This window comes from Adiantum capillus-veneris, chromosome 3, assembly GCF_014529385.1.
Source record: "Adiantum capillus-veneris isolate H3 chromosome 3, ASM1452938v2, whole genome shotgun sequence".
In the NCBI taxonomy this organism is placed as follows: Eukaryota; Viridiplantae; Streptophyta; class Polypodiopsida; order Polypodiales; family Pteridaceae; genus Adiantum; species Adiantum capillus-veneris.
This window is the reverse complement of record NC_140933.1, coordinates 40,496,060-40,518,077: the sequence shown is the minus strand read 5'-3', so window position 1 is coordinate 40,518,077 and position 22,018 is coordinate 40,496,060. Positions and strand designations below refer to the sequence as shown.

General features: G+C 45.1%; 1 protein-coding gene across 3 annotated transcripts in view; it reads right to left on the bottom strand.

Annotated features, from left to right (window-relative positions):
- LOC147460793 (uncharacterized) overlaps positions 1-21,742 on the bottom strand; it is a 31,161-nt gene extending 9,419 nt beyond the window's left edge. For 2 of the 3 annotated variants that reach the window (XM_086508494.1, XM_086508495.1), the window contains exons 1-4: positions 21,224-21,734; positions 7,495-7,679; positions 6,915-6,972; positions 6,769-6,828 (exon numbers count right to left, since the gene is read on the bottom strand). In XM_086508494.1, coding sequence (XP_086364620.1) covers positions 6,769-6,828; positions 6,915-6,972; positions 7,495-7,679; positions 21,224-21,652 — 732 coding nt within the window. In that variant the 5' untranslated portion in view covers positions 21,653-21,734. Of the gene's footprint in view, positions 1-6,768; positions 6,829-6,914; positions 6,973-7,494; positions 7,680-21,223 lie in introns of all 3 variants that reach the window. The other variant, XR_015187528.1, reaches the window with a different exon arrangement.
- Positions 21,743-22,018: the final 276 nt, after the last annotated feature.

Here is a 22,018-nt window from a genome sequence, read left to right as displayed (position 1 = left end):
TCAACGGCTTAGAGCTCGAGTGCCTCATGCAGGAGGCCCTTGGAGCCCTTCCATCAAGTGGATCTTTACAGAGATGCGCAAAGTTGGTCTGAGCAGGAGACTGGAAGATCGATTTTCTCCGAACCTGCTTTGCTCTTGGGAGCAGCTACGGAGTGGCCTGGAGCGACACCAGCCCACTTGCACGAAGAAGCGCTTGAGACAGCCCCTTGTTTGGAACCCCATGGTTAGCACTCAGAGAGGCCACTTGGTTGGTCGTAGGCCTCATGTTTCTTGGGGTCCCATGGCAAAGGGCCTAGCCCGCACGCTAGGCGACTGGTTTCAGTTTTCAAGTTTGCCAGAGGAGGTACAGAGCATCCAACTACAGGGCATGAGAGAGCATGTGCCAAGACATTACAAAGGCTTTACCAACCGAGTAACTCACCCCTCTAGAGACAACAGCTCCCAGATGGATGGCGGCCTTCACACGATTGGAGGTCAACATTGCAGTTCGTGCTTGCTCAGAGTTTGTACCCCCCCATGTTCTTCAAGTTGCAGGGCAATGGTTGACTACACAGAGTCACAGCAGAGGCTCCACAGGTAGCAGAGTGCTGTTTTCAGAGATTACGAGTAGTGGACATCTACGGGAGCACTTGTGTCACAGATCCTGACCCAGCAGACCTTGAGACAGGCCATTGGAGGCTTTGGGCTTGGGAGAGCTCCCCTCTGGCACAAGTGCAACTGAAACCAGCCCGTAGGGCGGTAGACTTTGGCTTGCACCCAAAACCTTACTTTAGACTTTAGGACACAGAGAAACTTTGCAAATAAAGACCTATAACGGAAATCGACACTTCAAACACACGGCTTTCCCAACTGCGGGTGAAACTCTCTGCTCTCGGCCGTTTACTGGACACGCAATGTCCGGCCATTTGTGACTTCAAAAAGAGGGTCCCAAAAATTAAATAAAAATCATCGGAAAGAAACCAACAACTAAGGTTAGCATTTGACACGTCCTCGTGACAGTAATTAGGAATTGCCACATCCTCGCCACTATGTTTGGCACTAAACTTGCCGTGGGCTTGGGCTTCTTTCCTTTCTTGTCCTCTTTATCATCTGAGTCAGTTGGTCTTTTCCTTTGTGGGCAATCTATAGCAAAGTGACGAGGTTGCTCGCATATAAAGCATTTATTCTCAGCCATCAAGACCTTCTTTTCCTCGAGCAACTTACGCACAAAAGGTTTTCTTTTCTGTTTCTTTGCCTGCGCTCTAGAAGTCCCGGCTGAGTCCTTATCCTTGTTGACCTTTTCTGACCCTTGTGACGCTTCAGGAGCCGTTTTCATAAAGGGCTTCTTTGCTGAATTATTCTTTTGCTGCCACCCTTTCACGTTGCCCGGAAACCCACTGTCCTCTCCCTTCAACAAGGCAAGACCATTGTTGGCAACTTCCGTAAGCTGAGTGAGGGTAGCCACTCTGTTCTTTGAAGTAATCTCGAAGCCCTTTAGGCAACCCACAACAATACTTATCAATCTGCTCTGTCAGTGGCACAAACCTGTAGGAGGTTACTGAGAGCAAAGCTTTACAAAACCTCTGATTGTACTCTTGTAGGCTCTTGCAAGTAGCCACAATGAGTTGGTGCCAATCCATCATGACATGAGCTTCCAATTCATTTGACAGCCATGCAAATGCAAACATTTGCTTGAAGTATACTCATGTGGCGGGTGCCAGTCCTTGCATCAACAATGTCGTCCACCATGTAAGCACATTGTCTTTCAAAAAAGTGGCAGCTTTCCTGACCTTAGAGACCTCTGTAAAATTCCCTCCTGCATAAGCTATATCAAACTACTGGAAAGTAAGAGCCTTTGCCTTATCCTTAAAGCCGCTGAAAGTGCTAAACTTTACAGTTGCACCACCTTCTCTGTAAGCTTTTGGCTTTTCCAATGCCCCCAAATTGTCATAAGGAATTGTCTGCAACATGGCCATTGTAGTGGGATCATTGGCATTCCTTGGCCATTGACATTTTGCGTCGTAAGTGCCATATATGGCTGCTGTCCAGAAAAACCAGCCATGCCAAAATTGCCCTACAGCACCCAAAACTGGCCTTGATTACTCTGAAAGCCTTGTTACATGCCAATATTACCATACAAGGGGTTTGGCATCATGCCTTGCATACCCCCAAACACTGTTCTTGGCACGTATTGTTGGTTTGCAGGCGCATAACCAGCCATACTTTGGAACACATATCCACCCTCGAAATACCAATGATGTATCGTGGGTGGTGGGAAAACCTAATGCATTGCCAGGAAACTGGTTCCTTGTCCACTTAATGCAATATGTGGAATCTGAAAGGTGGCGGACTGAACTGGCAAAACCTGTGGAATTGGCGTCCTAACCACTCCTAACCACCTGTTCATGGCAAGAAGGAACCTGTCTTGGAGCCCCTGACTCGGCAACGTGCGAGTGCTCTGGGACGCATGAAGTACCTGGGCTTGAGCCTCATCAGGCTCTACTGGCTGTGTGAGTTGCCTTGTCTGCTGTGGCACTAGTGGCGCTTGCAAAAACTCCATAAACCTTGGGTTCTGCACCAGTCGAGAAAACACATTCACAACGGCAACCAACCGAGTCCTGAACGCATCATCTTCAAGTTGCACAGTCATAAAGCCCTGCACTAGTGGAGCATTCACATCAACAAGAGGTACAGACAAATTTGGCTGTGAACTCTCGCCAACCTCAAACACTATAGAAATTGCTTGCTTGTCCTGTGAAGAGGAACCCTCTTCCATGATGCCTTTCCCTTTGTCGGCCATAGTGTAATCCCGCGTTCATGTACTCTATCTTCACCAAAAAACAACCGAGGCTCACTTTTTGAGGAAAAAGAGATTCTATCCCGGCGACGGAACCATGGTCCATGAAACCGGCCCATAGGGCCGTAGACTTTGGCTTTCACCCGAAACCTTACTTTAGACTTTAGGACACAGAGAAACTTTGCAAATAAAGACCTGTAACGGGAAATGACACTTCAAACACACACGGCTTGGAAGCTACAGCGCTACCAAGCAGACGCCGACACCTGTTGGCCCCAAAGACTCGCACCCCTTTCGGTATTTCTTTATTGTTATTGTGAATAGACGACCCGAACACTTTCACCTATCTCTCAGTAAGCTGTCCATGGCTGTAATTGCAGGTTTTTGACCCAATTTTGCCAACATAACGGCGCAAAACCCTCTGTAGGTCAAAAGTACACGTCAAGGACACTTTCCCTTGTGGTTAGGAAGCTTTCCAGTGAGCTGCAGGTCAATTTCAGCGTGCTGTAATTCCCTGTTTTAACACTGCCAGGTGCCCAAAGCCCTGTTTAAGCATCCCGAGGCTCCCCCGACGTTGTCCTGCAGTTTAGGTGTGAAACCCTAAACCTGCAGAAAAACACAGCAAGCTGTAATTCTCTGTTTTGGATCGTTTTGGGCGGAGCGAGCACGCCTATGCGTGTCTCAGGTGCTCCCGCACGCAATGGAATAGATCCCCTTTGAAACAGACGAGTTTCCACATGAGAAAACTCTCCTTTTTCGCAATCATTCGCGATGGAATTGTGCGTACATGTGGGGGATTAGCAATTAGATAATCCGGTTCCTATTCAAAAGGCTCTTGCCTTGGCAAACGCGCATAAACCCTCAGAACTGTACATGGTCAATTGAGTAGCCCATCTAGTGGGGCATTACCATATGTGCGAAAGGGGAGAAAGAGATGCGCGAGAGCAAATCGTCGCGCTACATAGAGCAAGGGAGAAGGCAAGCTTTCCATTAAAGCTGTGATCACCTGCACCCACTACTCACACACACTGTAGACACATTGTAGTGCAAAATCAATCCCTCTCAAAAATGGGCGCCCCCTCCAGCTCATGGATCTGGCAATTTGCTGCAGAGCCACCATGCGTCCAGTTTGCCTCTTTAGAGTTAATTCCTAGTACCCACCGACTTATAAGCGTAGCGAGGGGGCCTAAATGACTTTGAGCTCAGCCTAGACACCCTTTTGCTGCTCGGATTCCAGTGCCCACCGGCCCGACCATCTCGTGGCGACCTGCCCTTCCCAACTGCGGGTGAAACCCTCAGCCGTCGACCGTTTCACAATGGCCACGCAATGTCCGGCCATTTGTGACTTTAAAAAGAGGGTCCCAAAAATTAAATAAAAATCATCGGAAAGAAACCAACAACTAAGGTTTGCAGTTGCCACGTCCTCGTGACAGCAGAGCGGAACCCTAAAGAGTGGTTTTAGAGACACCTTCTCTTTAGTCGACCACCCTGGGATCCTTTTCTTTCAGTACACTGTTCGACTGGGGAGTCACATACTAGCAGCACAGAGAGAGGCTCGTCCTACTGCAACACTTCATTGGCAGGAGGAGGGTCTCACAAATGAGTTCTTGTCAGGCTTTTGGGAGCGGTTGTGGGACTCCAAACAACCGAGGAGAGTCACTTTGTTCCAGTCGCTAGTTGCACACAGAGCTACAGCAGTGGGCTGGCTAGTTCATAATGGCCTTTCGGTAGCCTGTGCAGCTTGCGAACATCCTTTAGAGAGTCAGCATCATTGTCTGTGGGATTGCCCCATGGCACAGCAGGTTTGGCTTCGGGTTCTTCAGCTAATGCCAGCTATTTTCACAGTGCAACAGTACACTTGGGGTGTTGCTACCTGGTCCACCCTCACAGGCCCTGCGCTCCAGTAGGATGATAGTGATGTTGGTGGATGATAGTGATCCAGGGGGGTCGACCTACACTTCAGCCTGCTACAGAGCTTACCCCCCACGAGTAATGCAGTGAGAGAGAGGTGTGTTGGGAGCTCATTTGTGACCTGACACTCTGGTTCATTTGGCGGGCCCGTTGATTCCGCATCTTCGAGGCTCGCCTTGTCCCACTGGCAAAGACTGTTCGTGACTCTTGGCAAAAGTTGATCCATACTCTCAAGCGTCAGTTCGAGAGACTTCACCGCAGCTCCGACCGCATGCAGGAGCGCAAAGAGGCTTTTCTACGTCTCTGGCGCACAAGGCCCGGCCCTTCTTCACCTTGGACCACGTTGTGCCCAGATGGCACTACTCGCCACCTGTGTAGCTCTTTCCTCCTCCCATTTTGTGATTTAGCCTCATTGTATATATTTTGTTTTCTCACTGGGAGAGTCTCCCCTTGTTTTTGATGTTGCCCTCTCTAGTAGAGGTGGTTTGTAGCCCTATGGGCAGTTTTATTAACTAATGGAAGGATCTTTTTCTCCGGAAAAAAAAATGTTGTAGATTTTCATTTCTTAACTCAATAATCCTTGTGCCTATTAGAATTTAGAAATCCTTCTTCGCACAAGTACACAATGATGCAATAGATTTTAGACAAACATTGATACTCACAACAAACCACAAAACATAACAAAGGTCTAACACATCAACCAAATAATGGTTTGTTCCAGATGAGTTGGTGCATTTGACACACAAATCCAGTGTTGATTTGTGCCAAGAAAAATGCCAAAGTGTGCCACATTGACAAATCGACCCAATGTTAGTTCTGACATGGTTCCATGTGTGGGCACACCTCAATCCAATGTTGGTTTGTACTAGAACACTACATAGCCCCATAGTATATCCAACACATATACCTTGTCAAGCTATGCCTTAAAGATGTTTAACATCGATACATCAATCCAATCTTGGTTTTTATCGACCACAAACATAATTTCTACTGTTTTGAAGAAAATTCAAACCACGTCGTCATATTTAGAGTCCAACTCCTCAAACCCTCCTCCAGTAGAGTTAGCATATCTTAGACAGAGGAGCATTACATATGTTCGAGCCCCGTATATTATGAGATACGCGGACAATTTCATTCTCTCTTCAAAGAGGGCTTTGAGTCATTGTCAAGGGAGGATAATTACATTCATCAGAAATGCATTGGGCTTTCTTTCTAGAGTTATACACTCACAAACATGCTCTATTAGAGAGTTTGACACACTCTAGCAAAGGGCCAAGGGCAGTGACAAATTTAGAGACGAGAAGCAACCATTAGCAGAACCCCGGGACATGTCACTTTTCAAATTCATGGGACCTTGGTCCTTCCTAGATAGAGCTACAGAGATCAATAGATCTCCATGCTCTCATCACTCCCACAGCTCATGTCGATGGTAAATTTACCACCGCCGTATCCAGACCATTATTGAGAGGCATAGAGCAGCTCCCATGGGTTATTTACAGAGGAGATTGATGCCACACCTATGAGAGAGTTTATGTGCGGTACTTCCAATGGCAACCTACTCATCAGAAGATCAAGCTTTGGGAGGTATACTACCAGCTAGCTCTATTCTCTTTTCTTTTCCATTTTTAGCATTTGTTACCTAAAGCTTTATATTGGACATTCGATTTATATGACGATGATGTCAATTTCTGGTCTCATAGGTCTTTTAGGCCTTTTGCGGTCGTAATAAACATTTCATTTCTCTCACCCTCTCTCTCGGGGGAGTACAGGTCTCATGAAGGTCTCTCTTGAGCAGTGAGTCTTACCCTATATCGCAGAAAACTGCAACTTGGCACTAGTTTGCTGAGATTTCAGTCACAGGATCATCCTCTAACAGAACCACAATTGTTGCTGTTTTCCATGTAGGTTTAGCAACTGGGCCGAAATCATAAGCAGAGTGGAAGCATTTTGAATCAAATGATATTCCAAAAAAAAACCATTAACTTGACAACTATAGTGATCGTGAGTTTGTAAAATCATCTTATCAACTTTGAAATGAGCACAACTAAGGATTAAAACATGCACAAGAAAATGCCACTTACAGTGTATCCCAACTGCTTGCGAGAAAATTCAATGCTCTTGGAATCTGCTTTTTCTTCACCCTAAGCTCAATAAATTAGTGATCCATTATTACCAAGACACTGGGTCAAACACATCGCATAAGAGATGGGGCTTCTTTCATGATAACCTGAGGAGTGTCCACAGCCACCAGCGTGGAATTACATATCCAAGAACCCTCAAACAATCTGCAATCACCAGAAGGCAAGAGGAAATTATCATGCATAAGGACACAAAAAGGAAACAAAACACTCTGCATAGCACTAGTTTCTGCGCGGCAGTAACATCCACAGATGTATCCAAGCACTAGAACTGAGCCTTTTCAATAACTTTATCGATATGAAAGCAAGATACTTTCAAGCATGCAATCTAACAATACAAGGTAACAAATGGAATTTGCAAATTGAATACCTATTATCTCAGCAACGACGGAGGCTGCACCAACATATTCTCATCATAAAATAAAGCCCATAAAATTATCAATAAACTTAAAACTAAGGTTAACTTCAGAAGCATAATCAATTCCGGGTCAGCAAAAAAGTACCTCGAAAAGCTTATAAAAACCAAAGCCTTTACTAATGCATCTAGCCTTTTTTGTTCTTCTTTTTTTGATTGGGGGGTGGAGACCTTACACAGTTCTATGAGCATAAAAAAAGAAAATATAACCGACATCTGAGATTTTTAAAAGAGAACTCTAAACAAAGTGACACCTGGGATAAAAGATATCTCCATCTCCTATACCAAGGTTCTGTAGAAATGATCTTCCAACATTGGCAGTTTCCTCAGCAGCTGACTTTACAGCAAGGCTACTGCATGGTGAACTAGCTGTTATCACAAAAGGTATCATCAAAGCAGCTCTTCTAGCAAGCACGGTTGATTTTGTTGCTTTGCTGAACTGCACAAAAGAGACCAAACTTTGGAAACTCATCTATTTCTGAAATAACCAATGCAACAGTCTTTTCAATATCATTAACGCTGATTGTAAACCACACATTAAAATAAGTGCTGAGATAACGTCAGATCTAAGGTTAGTTTGAAACATAAAGATCAGGAAAAAATTTACCAATGAATCTGGAGAAACACCAAATTTGTCTTTCCAGGAAAGTGCACAGCGTACCACAACATCAAATAAAAAAGGGGGTTATTTAATGCATGAGGAACGTGAAGGGTGAACCCACTTCCAACTAGGGGGGTGCACACATGTAGTGTGCAGCGGGCGGCTGCGGAATTGACTGATGCTAAATGCTCAGGATCAGTGCTCAGTGTGTGCCCAAGGTTCCTTTTACTTCAAGTGAGAGTTTGTGCAATAGACTAAAGAGAGAAGAGAGAATGGTACTGTGAGTGAAAGAGAGAGAGAGAGAGAGAGAGAGGAGACTAAAACCATGTGGGGTCCCAAACCACCCTCTAAGGGCCCCCTCTCTCTATCGCTAGAGAGGTATTTGCTTTAGATTGCACAAATGCTGATCCAATGGTCCTAGATGTTGAGATGCTAATAAGATCTGGCGGTAGATACTGGGTTCTGAGAAGCTAAGGGCTGAAATGTAAAAATGCTAGTGAAACTCATGGGATCTGCAACCGGAAACGAGGCTATGGCTGATGTCGAGGGTGTTGATGACGACAATGGAAATGGGCTGAAAACTGCTAAATCTGGGCTTGCTTGACTTGGATCTGCAAACTGACAGAGAGGCTATGGCTGAAATCTATGATCGATGGTGCTTGAGGGCTGAATGCTGAAAACGCTGGGTTGATCTGTTCCTGCGGAGAGAATCTGCAAGCGCTAGGGATGCTGAAGCGAAAACGCTGATGCTGAAAGCGTTGGTCTTGCTAATGGCAAAACGCCAAGGTTATGGTGTTGAGGGGCTGGCTGCCCCTAGGGTACTGCGGGTACTAACTTATGCGTGAATAGTGATGCCAATAAATTTATAAAACCCACGGTTTCTATAACGCTGACTAAATGTCATTTATAAAGAAGTTTATAAGAGGTGCTTCACATGCAGGTAAATACCTAGGCTATAATACAGAGGCTAGACAATGCGAACACTCTCCACTGCCTCCACTTGGCAGACACTGGTTGTGCTCATGTGCAATCAGAGGGTATGTAACTATCTAAGTGCCTGGACATGCACACCTTGCGTACAGGCTCACAAGGGTGCCAGAACACTTCCTAGGTTGTTCTAAACCCTAGAAGGAGGAGCTACCTTGTCCACATACACACAAGGTTAGTTGTGCACGTGACACCGCCCCCCCCCCCCCCCCCCCCCCCCTTTCCCCCCCCTCTTTTTATAAGGTGAGGTACTAGTACCGACCGCATAGCCTCTATGTGGTCCGTCAACAACTCCAGAGAATCTATGAAGAAACCTTCGTCGGCCCACTCTGCTGCGTGGGTGCCGCCGTCCTTGAACTTCACAAAGGATTGTAATGCTTGCTTCTTCAAGCCACGCCAAAAGCGATGCAAGTAAAACTGCTTCGGCTCCATCTTCAACTTCATCTACGATCTCGGTTTCATCATGACTAAAAAGGGCAAAAACTGTAGATGAAATGCAGAAAAGTGTGACAGAGTGCCATACTTTCCAAAGTGTAACGAGAAGGCACCATGTGCCAACGGAAAAGAGCAGACTAAACAGACTTTAGACGCTTCAAAACAACTGAACTAAAACAGAGACTTCACGCCAGACACGGAGTGGCGTAGTTCCAACCCCCAGAGAGCACTGGCCCCAAACCCTGGCGCCAATTTCAGTATTTCTTTATATTGCTTCATCTCAGTCTTGTGGCTCTGTTTTACATCTGCACACAGTAGAATGCCAGAGAGAGAGCCCACAATTCATATTCAAAGACCATAGGTAGAATAGCAAAGAGAGAGCCCACAATTTATATTTAAAGACCCTAGGCCATCTAAAAGCGGTTCACATGAAAGGCATCAAGCCCAAAAGCATCTGATCCAAAAGCTGTCAATGCAAATTCAGGAAATCCATACAATTGCCACGTCAACGGCCACAAGCGCAATTCGCGGAAGTCGTACATTCTCCCACGTCATCAGCCAACGCAATATTTGGGTCGTCTATACAGCTGCCACGTTATTAGTTATGCAAAGTCTTTTGTGTGTGTAAGGGGCTTTATTTTTAGGCCCCATGGAATGAGGTCCCATAAGTTGGCTGGGGGTTAGGATTTTTAACCCTAACTTCTTCTTTAATAACTAGCCACTCAGTGAGGATCGTTAAGTGGGTAAAGACTTCTTCTTCTTCTTCTGCCAGGGTTTAGGCTCCTCGATCGAGATCTGTAGGTTGGCTAGGATTACGCTCGGGGAGCCCTAACCCGTTAGGTCTTCAGTGGCTTGATACGTCAAACGGTTTGTGACATCCCCCCTTCTTGAAAGAAGAGTGATCGTCCAAAATTACATTATAAATGCAAGACAACTCAATTTTTCTCAAAAATATCCGAGGGTCATTCAGTTTTCTCATTCCATATCAAAGCTCTTAATAATCTAGCATAGCAAAATTAGCCATCACACCTCAACCGTGTTGATCTATAACGGGTGTCTCGATGCACTAAAATTACATACCCATGCAATCTCATCTAATTAGGAATATTCAATGGTTGGCACATCACAATGCAACGCAAATGCTTACATATGCATGTTACAAGACACAGAAACATGTAGTCACCGATGAACAACCCCCCCCCCCCCCCCTTCCTGCAAATAACCATCCCGGTCCAAGCCATGAGCTGTTCAACGACTGCCTCATCACTCCTCTCGCAAATAACCTAAAGAGGTCCAACCCATGAGATATAGAGGCCTTTTACAACCAAACGCTCATCAAACCGCAATCTATGTCGCTTGGAGGTGTTAAGAGTAACCACTACTCAAAATATTTCTTTCTTAGTACTCCCCCCGTAAATAACCATCCAGGTCCGGGCCATGAGTAAAAACAGTACTTTGCAAGCATTCAATAGTCTCCGCGTAAATAACCATCCAAGTCCAAACCATGAGTAAAAACACCACTTTTTCCATCATTCAATACTCCCCCCGCAAATAACTACAAGGGTCCGAGCCATGAGTATATACAGGCATTATCATGATCAATTCTCTTCAATACTCCTCTCGAGAGTAAATCAAAAATCTTTGAAACCAAAATCAAGCAATCTCAAATCGGCACCAAGACAGGTTCAAAACAGATAACATCCATTTCAAACAAATTTCACACAGCATTTTCAAACAATTTCTCAAACAGATTCTCAAACAAAGTTCAAAAAGCATGTAAATCAGACTTTAAAAGCATTCTCGGTGTATCTTGGTCGGTCGAGCTTGTTGACGACTAGCTTTCTATCCTGAGACCTGCACCAAATTTAGGGTTTGTCACAAAAGTGATCACGTGGCATGACCTAAAGGACGGACTCCGAACACAGAGGGGTCATAACCCTACTCAAAGATGCACAAGAAGTTGTACCAACTTGCAAAACCGATCTGAGGCCTAAAATTAAAAGTCATCGCTAAAAATGTACGGAGTTGATGAGGTGGCACTTGTACGGACGTCTGTAAATTCCGTTGATGACATGGCAGGCCGTACGCATCTCCGCAATTTGCATTGTTGATGTGGCACCTGTACGAATTTCGGCAAATCACGATGGCTGTCCCTAGCACTAGCTTTTGGGCCAAGATGCTTTTAGACTTGAAGCTTTTCATATGTACTGCTTTTAGAAGGCCTAGGGCCTATAAATTGAGTGTCAGGGCCTCAGTCTCAGGCAGATGAGCTTAGGAGCACCGTTGAGACGAGGACCCTCAGACAATGTACTTTGTGAAGCATTAATAATAAAGAAATACCGAAAGGGACGCAAGTCTTTGGGGCCAGTCTCTCTAGGCACGGGACTATGCCGTGCCGTATCGTCTCTCTCTCTCTCAAGTTTGTTCAATTCTTGCAGTTTTCTCGCACGTGTTGTGGTAGATTCTCGACTTGGAGTGTCCAAGTCTATTACAGTGATATCAGAGCTCAGTCAATTCTTCTCTTGCGAAGGATCCGAACCCTTTACTCACAGCACACATGGATTCAGTCAACGAATCCCGCCAGGAGGAAACTATGGTATCCGACCACTCTGGTTTGGGAGAGAATATTGAAGATTCCAACGGACATCGTCCATCTTCAGAAAATTCAAAAGAGTACGGGCCGTCTCCAGCTACGGAGTACGAAAGGATGGAAATGCAATGACAACAGGTTGACACTTGTGCCCAGCAGATGCTTCAGTACTCCAAGGATCCTCAGTATGCAAAATTTTTGGTCAAGCACCCACTTGACGAGATACGCTCCAGATGGCGCACCACCATCCAATCACCTCTGAAGTCAACCTTGAGAAAGACGACCACACCAAGGACTCCCGCTCAGAAGGTGTACACAGAGGATGAATTTTGTGAGTGCGCGTGTGCGGAAGAGAGAGAGAGAGAGAGAGAGAGAGAGAGAGAGAGAGAGAGAGAGAGAGACCACAAACGCCGCAAGATATGGTGAAGAGGGGGCGATCAATCCCCCCATGACTACCATGAGCAGAAGACCCTATACAATCAGATAGTGTGGAAGTGGGTACCCCCCTGGCCCCATAAATAGATGCCCAAGAGGAGGTAGGGCAAGACCCAACAAGAAAAGAAATATATATATGAGTGCGCCCGGACAAGGTGGGCGGCCGGCCCCAAACTCAAGAGGCCGGACCAGGTACAACCTAGACTACGGGTGGCCAGCCCAGAGACATACTAGCCGTACAAGTATGCCTTAGACCTATGTGAAACAGTAGAGTGGTGTAAGTCTAACATCCCCTTTCCGCACCGGATGTTGAACAAACCGCATGAAGTCGAAGATGTGAGGCAAATGATGAAGATGTTTGCTGCAATGTCCACTGAAAGACAATACTCCGGCGAACTCCGCGAGTGTAGCAGCAGTCTGGGGTGTCCCGACCGCCAAGAAATCTCAATGGAAAGATGTCGCCACAAGCAGTGTAGCAAACTGTTGTACTCCGCTGATACAGGGTGAAGATATTGCGTGAAGGTCCCGAACTGAGTGTAAAAAACAACTCCTTGTCGTGAAAGAAGTGCCAATAGACCTACAAGTGTCCTGCCCAATAGGATCTGTGGTGTCTGTAGTCAAACCATCCGGAGAAAATGTGGAAGCCCAAGAACTGTCATGAGAATGCACGGAAGCCTGTCAATGCATGAACATGTAACCCAATGTGGCCAGGTGGCTAAGCTGTGTAAAACTCCTAGAAGGCCACATGTGGCAATCTGCACCATAAACGTCCTCCGAATCAAGGAAAGCCAGACTAAATAGCCTGCAGTGTAGAAGCTATCGTAAGCTGCAGCAGTCATCCATAGACCGCACGGACCACCAACAGATGGTGTCCTGTCAATAGGTAGCGTAATCCAAGATGAGGGGAAAGCCAGACTCAACAGTCTACACTGTGAAGGGCCTCTGAGAAGAGGTGTGGTCAGACCAATCTCTATGCGCCGTGATCATCCTGTATGAAGAAGGAAAGCCAGACTAAGCAGTCTTAGCTGTGAATAATCTCTGAGAAGAGAAAAGATCAGACCAATACGTTAGCACCGTCTTGTCTGTATCTCCTGCCTCCAATCCTACGGTGTCAACCAAAACAGAATCCAAACCAACGCCACCAAACCGCATCTCGGTGTGGCTCTCAATGTAAATGAGCTGGGAGTGGCCTACTGCCCAGGTCGGGGATAAGTCTTCTGTAAGGTTACCGAGGGTGAGTGTAACGTGCAGCGGAATGAATGTTGTAATTTCTCAAGATTAGTGATCTATATTTGCTCAAGGTTCCTTTTAGTTCTTAGGGAAGGAGAGAGCCTTCCGTCTTTATGGAGAGAGCTATGATCACGAACAAAGTGAGTGAATATTGTGCGTGCAAGTGTATGAGACTGAGAGAAAGAGAGAAGAGAGATACGACACCCGAGAGTTTGTAAAACCCTCCTCCGAAGGCCCCACTCTAGTCGACGAGAGTGCCAATGAGAGTGGTCTACTTTTGATTGAACAAAGGTGTACAATGATGATGCATGGGCTGATGCAAATGGGGACTATGCCGATGACGACGATGAAGACTTTAGGGCTGAATTCTATGCTCTTCTATCTGCTGTCCACAAGGGGGTAATGACTGAGAATCTGGGACCAACTTAGGATGTTGAAAACACTGTTTTGGTCGCTGTTTCAGTGGCTGAAATTTCGTGTTTTGTCGCGGTAATTAGGGCTCATAAAAACGCTGAGAAGAGGGAGACTCTGGCTGCGTTTTACTGCTGCAAATCCATGGCTGAAAAACGCTGACAATCGCTGGATTAGGGCTGCAATTCAAGGGCTGAAAACGCTGCAAAAACACTGGGTCAAGGCTGCGTTTTTACTGTTGAAAACGCTGAGGTTCCTGTGGCTTGGGAGGCTGATCTGCTAACGCCAGATGCAAGGGGTTCTTGCGATCAAGAAAAAACGCTGAGGAAAGGGGGTTCCTGGCGATGGAAAAACGCTGAGGCTGATGGATGTTGGCGGTGACGGCAATGGAAAACGCCAAGGTTCTTGCTGGGTCCTGCTGAGAAGGTGCCTATTGAGCATGTGCTCCTGCTGCCTCTTCTGCCAGAAAGTGCTAACTTGGGTTTGCTTTTATATTAACTTAGCAAAATTGCCCTACCTACTTTTGTTGGAAAGTCTCTTAAAAATAATAAGTGAAAATACCAAAAATAGGGAAAATAGGCTAAATGCACTGGAAAATTCCCCTGACTCAATCTGATGGATTCTGAAGGGAATACTGATGATCATGCTGTGTGCAACCGGAGGATATGCATCTATTGCTAAGTGACTGGGCATGCACGGTCTACGAATAGACTCACAAAGTGCCAGATCACTTCTAATCTAGATTGACTCGACTGACTGAACCCTGATCATGCTGTAGCTTGTCCATGGACACATAGGGTTGGATGTGTCACGTGACAGTGATTGTAAGCAACTCTGAAGGTAGCAATCCAAATGATCAAGAGTGTAGAAGAGCAACTGCACTATCATCTATCATCCAAGCGAAGCTCCAGGTGACTCCAGATGTAGTCGTGTAATGGTGCCTAATCTCCCCCATCTCGCGGGTAAACTCTCCAAGAGAGTCCAAAGCATTGAAGTCCCACTCCAGTCTGTAGATCCAAGCAATGAACCTGTCCAATAAGAAATCCAAGATCCTCTCCCTAAGTCCATGTAGATGCTCTTGTGTAAGCAAGTGATCTGACGTGTCGAGGTCAAGTGGTAAGTGTCTGTCCACCCAAGATGGTGGTGTCCTCTCTGCAAATGTCGGAATCTCATATGCCATGAGCATGGCCATATCTCGTGTGAACTCCTCTAATGAGTCAATAGGTGTGTCCATAGCAAACCACACGTCACCACCCCCTCTCGAGTGCGCATCAGCCGAATGATGGCTGGAATGAATGGATCTCCCAAGTATCGTACGCCCGTAGATGATCAAGCCGATGTCGAAACTACCATGTACTGCAACAGTCACTGAGAGACCGCATGGACCACCACTGGTGTCCTGGCAGGAGGTAACTTCATCCTCTGTAAAAAACACAAGCCAAGAGGTTGCTGTCGACCCAAAAATGCAACTGCGAGGTGATGAAAACACTGCTGTCCAGTGATTTTCAGAGTGCTCGTACGCTCCCGACAGGGTCCGGAGCGGTGCAGAGGGTGTAGGGAGGGCTGTGAATCCCTGGCACAACCCCAAGTGGGCTGGAACAGAGAAAACTGCTAGCATGTGAACCTAGCTATAAACAGTGTACAATGGAGAGGATTCGGGCCGGCAAGGCACCGGATGCCAAGCCGGTGTCGAAGGCATGATCCAGTGGGTAAGAAGCTGAGTGCTGCCTCTCCATGCTGGAGACGCAGCAGGTCCCAAAAACGCAAGTGCTCCCCAAAAATGCCAATGGATTGGAGGGGTTTTTCGGCGACGAAATTGCCCATAAAGTGTAGCGCTGGCAGCCAGAAGTAAAAACACTGGCCTGATCTGCAAAAACGTAGGTGAAGGGGGGTCCTCGCGACAAAAAAGCGCCAAAGTCCATCGCATGACTGGCTTTTGCAAAACGATGGCAGATCTTAGCAGAAACGTTGCAGATGGGTAAAAAACGCTGGCCGATTTGATCCCTTGGGAGGAGAACCGCATGCTGATGGTGAGGCTCTAGTCCCATGGAGAGCCTGAAGCTGTTGATACCATGTGAGAGTGCGCGTGTACGGAAGCGTGAGAGAGAGAGAGAGAGAGAGTAGACCACAAACGCAAGATATGGTGAAGAGGAGGCGATCAGCCCCCCATGACTACCATGAGCAGAAGACCCTCTTCCTACACAACATTTTGGTGTCTAATGTCTCGCTTCTACACACCCACCCTCTCACAATTTTGAGGAAGCAGTAGAACAGCAAGTCAACAGGCTCATGAAGATGTAGGAGCCTGTAAGAACTCCTATATCCTTGGTTGTTAGCCAACTGCTGAAACATTTCCATGCAGCTATGCAGTTGAGCTCTGAACAACTTGTCCTCTTCTTCAAGAGTTGAAGGAACTTTCTTTGTGCCATGTGAGGAAGATCCCTCTTCAGGTACTTGGTCTCTCTTCTCTACCATAACAACAAACTCTCTGTTGCTTTCACCCACAAATCCACGCTGCACTTTTTGAAGAAAAAGTGCTATCCCGTCGATGGAACCATATAACCGGCCTGTACACAGTAAAGGGCACTACTAATTCAATTACCTGTTAACTTTACACAAAGCACTGAGAAGAAAAGAGAGCACAAAGGCGTCCAACGACTAGAATGTCACTAAGACGGACACCCTGTAGGCCCCAAAAGAATGGCGCCCCTTTCGGTATTTCTTTATCCAATTAAGAACAGACAATCTGAACACGTAGATCAAAGTCTCACACAGCTGTCCAAACCTTGCGAGGGCTGAAATTGCAGGTTTTTGACCCAATTCGGTAGCATAACGACGCCAAATCCCTTGTACGTCAAAAGTATCTCTCTAGGACAAATTCCTTCGCAATTTAAAAGCTTTCTGGTGAGCTGTAACAGAATTCAGCACGCTACAATTCCCTGTTTTGCCACTGCCAGGTGCCCAAAGCCCTGTCTAAGCATGCCAAAGCCTTCTCGAGGCTTCCCTGATGCCAAGGCCCAAAGCCTTGTCTAAGCATGCCAAGGCCTTCTCGAGGCTCCCCTGATGTTCTCTTGCAGTTTAGGTGCGAAACCCTAAACCTGCAAAAAAACATAGCAGGCTATAATTCTCTGTTTTGGTTCGTTTTTTAACAGAGCGAACACGTCTACGCATGTCCCAAGGGCTCCCACACACAATGGGACAGTCCCCCTGTGATTTGGACGAGTTTTCATGCGAGAAAACTCTCCAAATTCGCAATCTTTCGCGATGGAACTGTGCGTACTTGTGGGGGATTAGCAATTAGCTAATCCGGTTCCTATTCAGAAGGCTCTTGCCTTGGCAAACGCGCATAAATATTAAAACCCCAGAACTGTACATAGTCAACTGAGGAGCCCAACTAGTGGGACATTACCATATGTGCAAAGGGAAGAGAGAGGTGCGCGAGACTACATGAGATAAAGGAGAAGGCAAGCTTTCTATTAAAGCTGTGAACCAGATCCAAAAGTAATAGGCAAGCCGGTACTTATTGTCGAATGGAGTCACTTCAATAAAGATTTGACATGACTATCTTTCTTGACGTTTGGAATGTGTCTTTGATGTAAGGTGTATGTCATGTTGTGTGTTGTGTGCAACCTTGGAGAGTGTCAGAAACTTGTAGCAATTGGTTGTCTGAGAAAGTTCACATTTACGTCCTTAGTCTTAGCCATGCACTGATACCTTGTTTGAACACGTTGTTACACATGTAGGTTCAAACATATGGATTATAGTATGAAATGTTTCTCATTGGACCACATCAATCATTATGCACAAAATCTTATTTTCCTTTGCATCAAAACCATAACTACAAACGTTTTTGCATTGCTTATGTTTGAGAGTATCTATCCAGTCTTTAAATTTTGTGTTTCCACAAATAAAGTGGACATTCTCACCAACACACGCACATTACGCAATTGATAATCGAAACCAACAGAATATGGATTATAGTATGAAATGTTTCTCATTGGACCACATCAATCATTATGCACAAAATCTTATTTTCCTTTGCATCAAAACCATAACTACAAACGTTTCTGCATTGCTTATGTTTGAGAGTATCTATCTAGTCTTTAAATTTTGTGTTTCCACAAATAAAGTGGACATTCTCACCAACACACGCACATTACGCAATTGATAATCAAAACCAACGGGAGTACTCTTGCAATGTACTTTACCAATCTTCAAGGAACTCGCTTCCAACACAAGAAGCCCAAACTCACCTGCGTTGATGGAAAGAAGGGCACATCCTTCCTTAATTATAACAACAGGGAAGAATTGCACCACCTACCCCTGTACACTCATCTAAGGATCATGTGTGCGGTGTGTCGAAATCATGATCACTTGTGTAGAATGTGCACAAATGTGAGTATTATTAAATGCATTGCATTAATAAATGTTTAAAAAGCGACCTCTAATCTTCGGTATTTTGGTCTATGTCTATAATATAAGGAGAAGAAAGCTACAAAGAAGATGAATGTTTTGTGGAAAGTACTTTGTAATAATTGCATCCATTTATTTGTAGGTACCTCTTCGCTCATTTTGAAAGCTTCAGTTAATGAAGTGGTCTATGTGAATGTTAACATCATGGCTTTTCAGCAAGATAGAATTGTTTGACCATCAAAAAACTAACTCTCTCTCTCTCTCTCTCTCTCTCTCTCTCTCTCTCTCTCTCTCTCTCTCTCATCCCGAGCCTACTAGTTCCCGCACTAATTTCCTTTTAAAAATATTGTAGGTACCTCTTCGCTCATTTTGAAAGCTTCAGTTAATGAAGTGGTCTATGTGAATGTTAACATCATGGCTTTTCAGCAAGATAGAATTGTTTGACCATCAAAAAACACTCTCTCTCTCTCTCTCTCTCTCTCTCTCTCTCTCTCTCTCTCATCCCGAGCCTCAGTGATAGAATTTGAAGGGCTACCCCAAATGTCTAATGACAGGCATGTGCACCTTATGCCCTTCTACATTGAAGGGCAAAATTTACAATTGCCCTTCTAATGAACAAAAAGAAAATTTTGCACCCTTCTACATCAAAATGGCCAAAAAATAATTGAGACAAAATAAAGACACTATGTAAAGGTAAGCTAGATGTATCATTGGTAAGAAACTATAGCACAAGATAACACACCCCGTCAAGCCATATGACCATGTGGGAAATTGAGACTATAGAATTTATAACTACATAGAAAAGAAGCTGACAATCTTAAAATCTATAACCCTTTTTATTGTAAAAAGAGGCACAACTAAACATTGGGTAAGAATGGATAGCTCAAGAGACCCGGTCAAGCCATATGGATAGCTAGAATAACTGAAGGTAAAAATCAATAGCTCAAGATAGCACACCCGGTCAAGCCATATGACCATGTGACAAATTGAGACTATATTTGTAATTTTATACAAAATAAAGACATTGTGTAAGTGAGACGTAGACACCCAAGGTATGCTAGACGTGTTTTGGCAAGAAACTATAGATCAAGATAACACACCCGGTCAAACCATATGACCATGTGGAAAATTGAGACTATAGAATTTGTAACTACATGAAAAAGAAACTAACAATCTTAAATTTTTTAACGCTACGATGTCACACACCCAGTTTGAGATTAAGTGTACATTCTTTATTGAGTTAATACAACACTACCACTAAAATTGTGAGTATGACCAAAACAAAAAAGATTGCGGCGTATTAAACTCTTTAATGGACATTGAAAATTGAGATAATGTATTCTAATTTCTAAAGATTATCACTAACTTACAAAATCTATGCTAGTTTTGAGCTTGCCTTGAAAAAAATTGACAAAATGTGACAAGATTTAATATAATTACCAAGAGCTGCTTCAAACTCTGATCTAAAAACCGATTTAATGTAAAGTATGCCTTCAAACTGTGCTTTAGTGTAATTACCAACAGATGCTTCTAACTGTGAGCTAATATCGTAAAATCCTGATTAGATTTTGAGCTGGCCTTGAAGTAAACCGAAAAAATTACATAAGTTTTAGTGTAAACATCGGACAAAAACTTCAAATTTTGACCCAAAACACAAAAGATTTCTGGATACTTCACATTACAACATACCCCCCGAATGCACGCATGGGGTCTATGATGCAAATAATGGTCCACATTACCATTGGTTAAGGCAACAATAACTATAATAGGCTGTCATGACTCATAAATTTAAACTTAAAAGACCACAAATAAAGAAAGTATTAAACTCACTCACAATAGCCTGCACTGTGCAGGCTGCAATGAAGCCGAAGTCGGGACTCGGGGCTAGGAGATAACTGGTTGCAGCACACACACAGAAGGCTCCAAGGGGTAGCAGGCTGCGGTGCGGCAGGTCGTGAGTTGAGAGGCTCAACCACGTGGGCGCAGGTCGTGCCTCGGACAGAGCAACAGGGAACGACAGACTTGAGAAGACTCAGGCGCGCAGTAGCAACGACACACTCTCACTGGCTCAGGACTCAAAGAGTTAGTAGCGCCGATATCGATGCCTGCAGCTCGGACGCCATAGCTACGAGCAAGGAGCAGGCAAAAACGGGTGTCGCGCTGCGGGCAGTGAATTCAAAATTAAAATGTTGGCTCTTTAGCCTTTAGGGATAGTTTAGAGCTTTACGCGTTCAAACCTATTATCTCACACGACCATGGACAAACCCCGGCCCCAGCTCCAGACTTCAAACTTTAAAAGTCAAATATCGATAAGAAAAATACCCCTCAAATTTCAAAAATTTCCAAAATACCCCCAATATTCTAGTCTTTGACATTGGTTTTTGAAGGGCAATTGAATGGCTAGCCCTTCTAATGACAGATTGGACAAATGTTCTTCCTTCGAAGTTGAAGGGCAACTTCAATTCGATCCCTTCAAGTGCAAGGTTTTCCACCAGTCGACCCTTCTTACGCAAGGTTGACGGCCGTTTGAAGGGCAGAAGGGCGTCAAAAACTATCGCTGCCGAGCCTACTAGTTCCCGCACTAATTTCCTTTTAAAAATACTATATAATAAGCTCTGTTTCGTTGACCATGACTTGCTGAGCTTGATTCACGCCCAGCCTACAAGAACAGCTTGCGCTACTTGCTCACTAGGCAACCCTAGCTCCATACCCTATCCATGCCTTGCCTGCTTAAGCCAGCCACCATGACTAGACCTTTGCACCTAGCTCCATGCCCAAACACCGTTTAATAATAATTGTGTTCTGCATGCCTTAAGCTCGCACTAAAGAGGCATTTTCACATCCGAAAGTAAAACAAACTCTAATGGAAAGAAACATGCACCTGTGTTGAAGACGGCTGAGGTGCGCAGCTAGGGAGAAGGGGACTCGAGAGGGTTTGTAAGGAATTCGTGATGAAAGAGCGTCGCGTCTCAGCAGCAAGGGTCCACTGTAGAAGGAGGCTGAGCCAAAGGGGGCGAAGACGAGGTAGGCAGTCAATACTCCTTTGTCTGTGAGTTTCATCTGGCTTACTGATGACAGAAGGCTGGTCTTGCTTGCATTCATCATATGAGGAAGATACGGATGGTGAAGAGGACAACGAAGTAGAAGCAATTGTTGGGACGACAACAGCAGAAGAGGGGAGAGAGGAGCTCTGGGAGGACCGAGAAGGTTGCAGCCAGGAATTTGAATGTCCTCTGCAATACGCTGATGCGTAGAGTGGATGAGGAGGCAATACAGCCATGTAGCTCTCGGAAGGGATCACCTTGTTCATATGTCCATAGCTTGCTAAAAGGCTTGAACTTCTGTGACCGTGGGTGATCGATACCTGTTCTATGGGGATTCATTGGACTTGTCTGGACATGTAGATCATTATAGAGGTTTACAAATGTGTCACACACGATCCCTAGGCTATAAGGCACACATTGACAATGCAGTTATGGTAGTAGCATGTCCACATGGTACATAAGAGCCATGTGCACGTGATAAAATATAAGAGATTATGGGTGAGTATTGTGTTGATTCTTGAAGGTGGGTGATTGATACCTATTCTAATGGAGTTGTTTGGACAGGCTCACAAATGTGCCTATTCAAGATTGTAAGACACACATCTGACCCTGCAGTTGCAGTAGTAGCATGT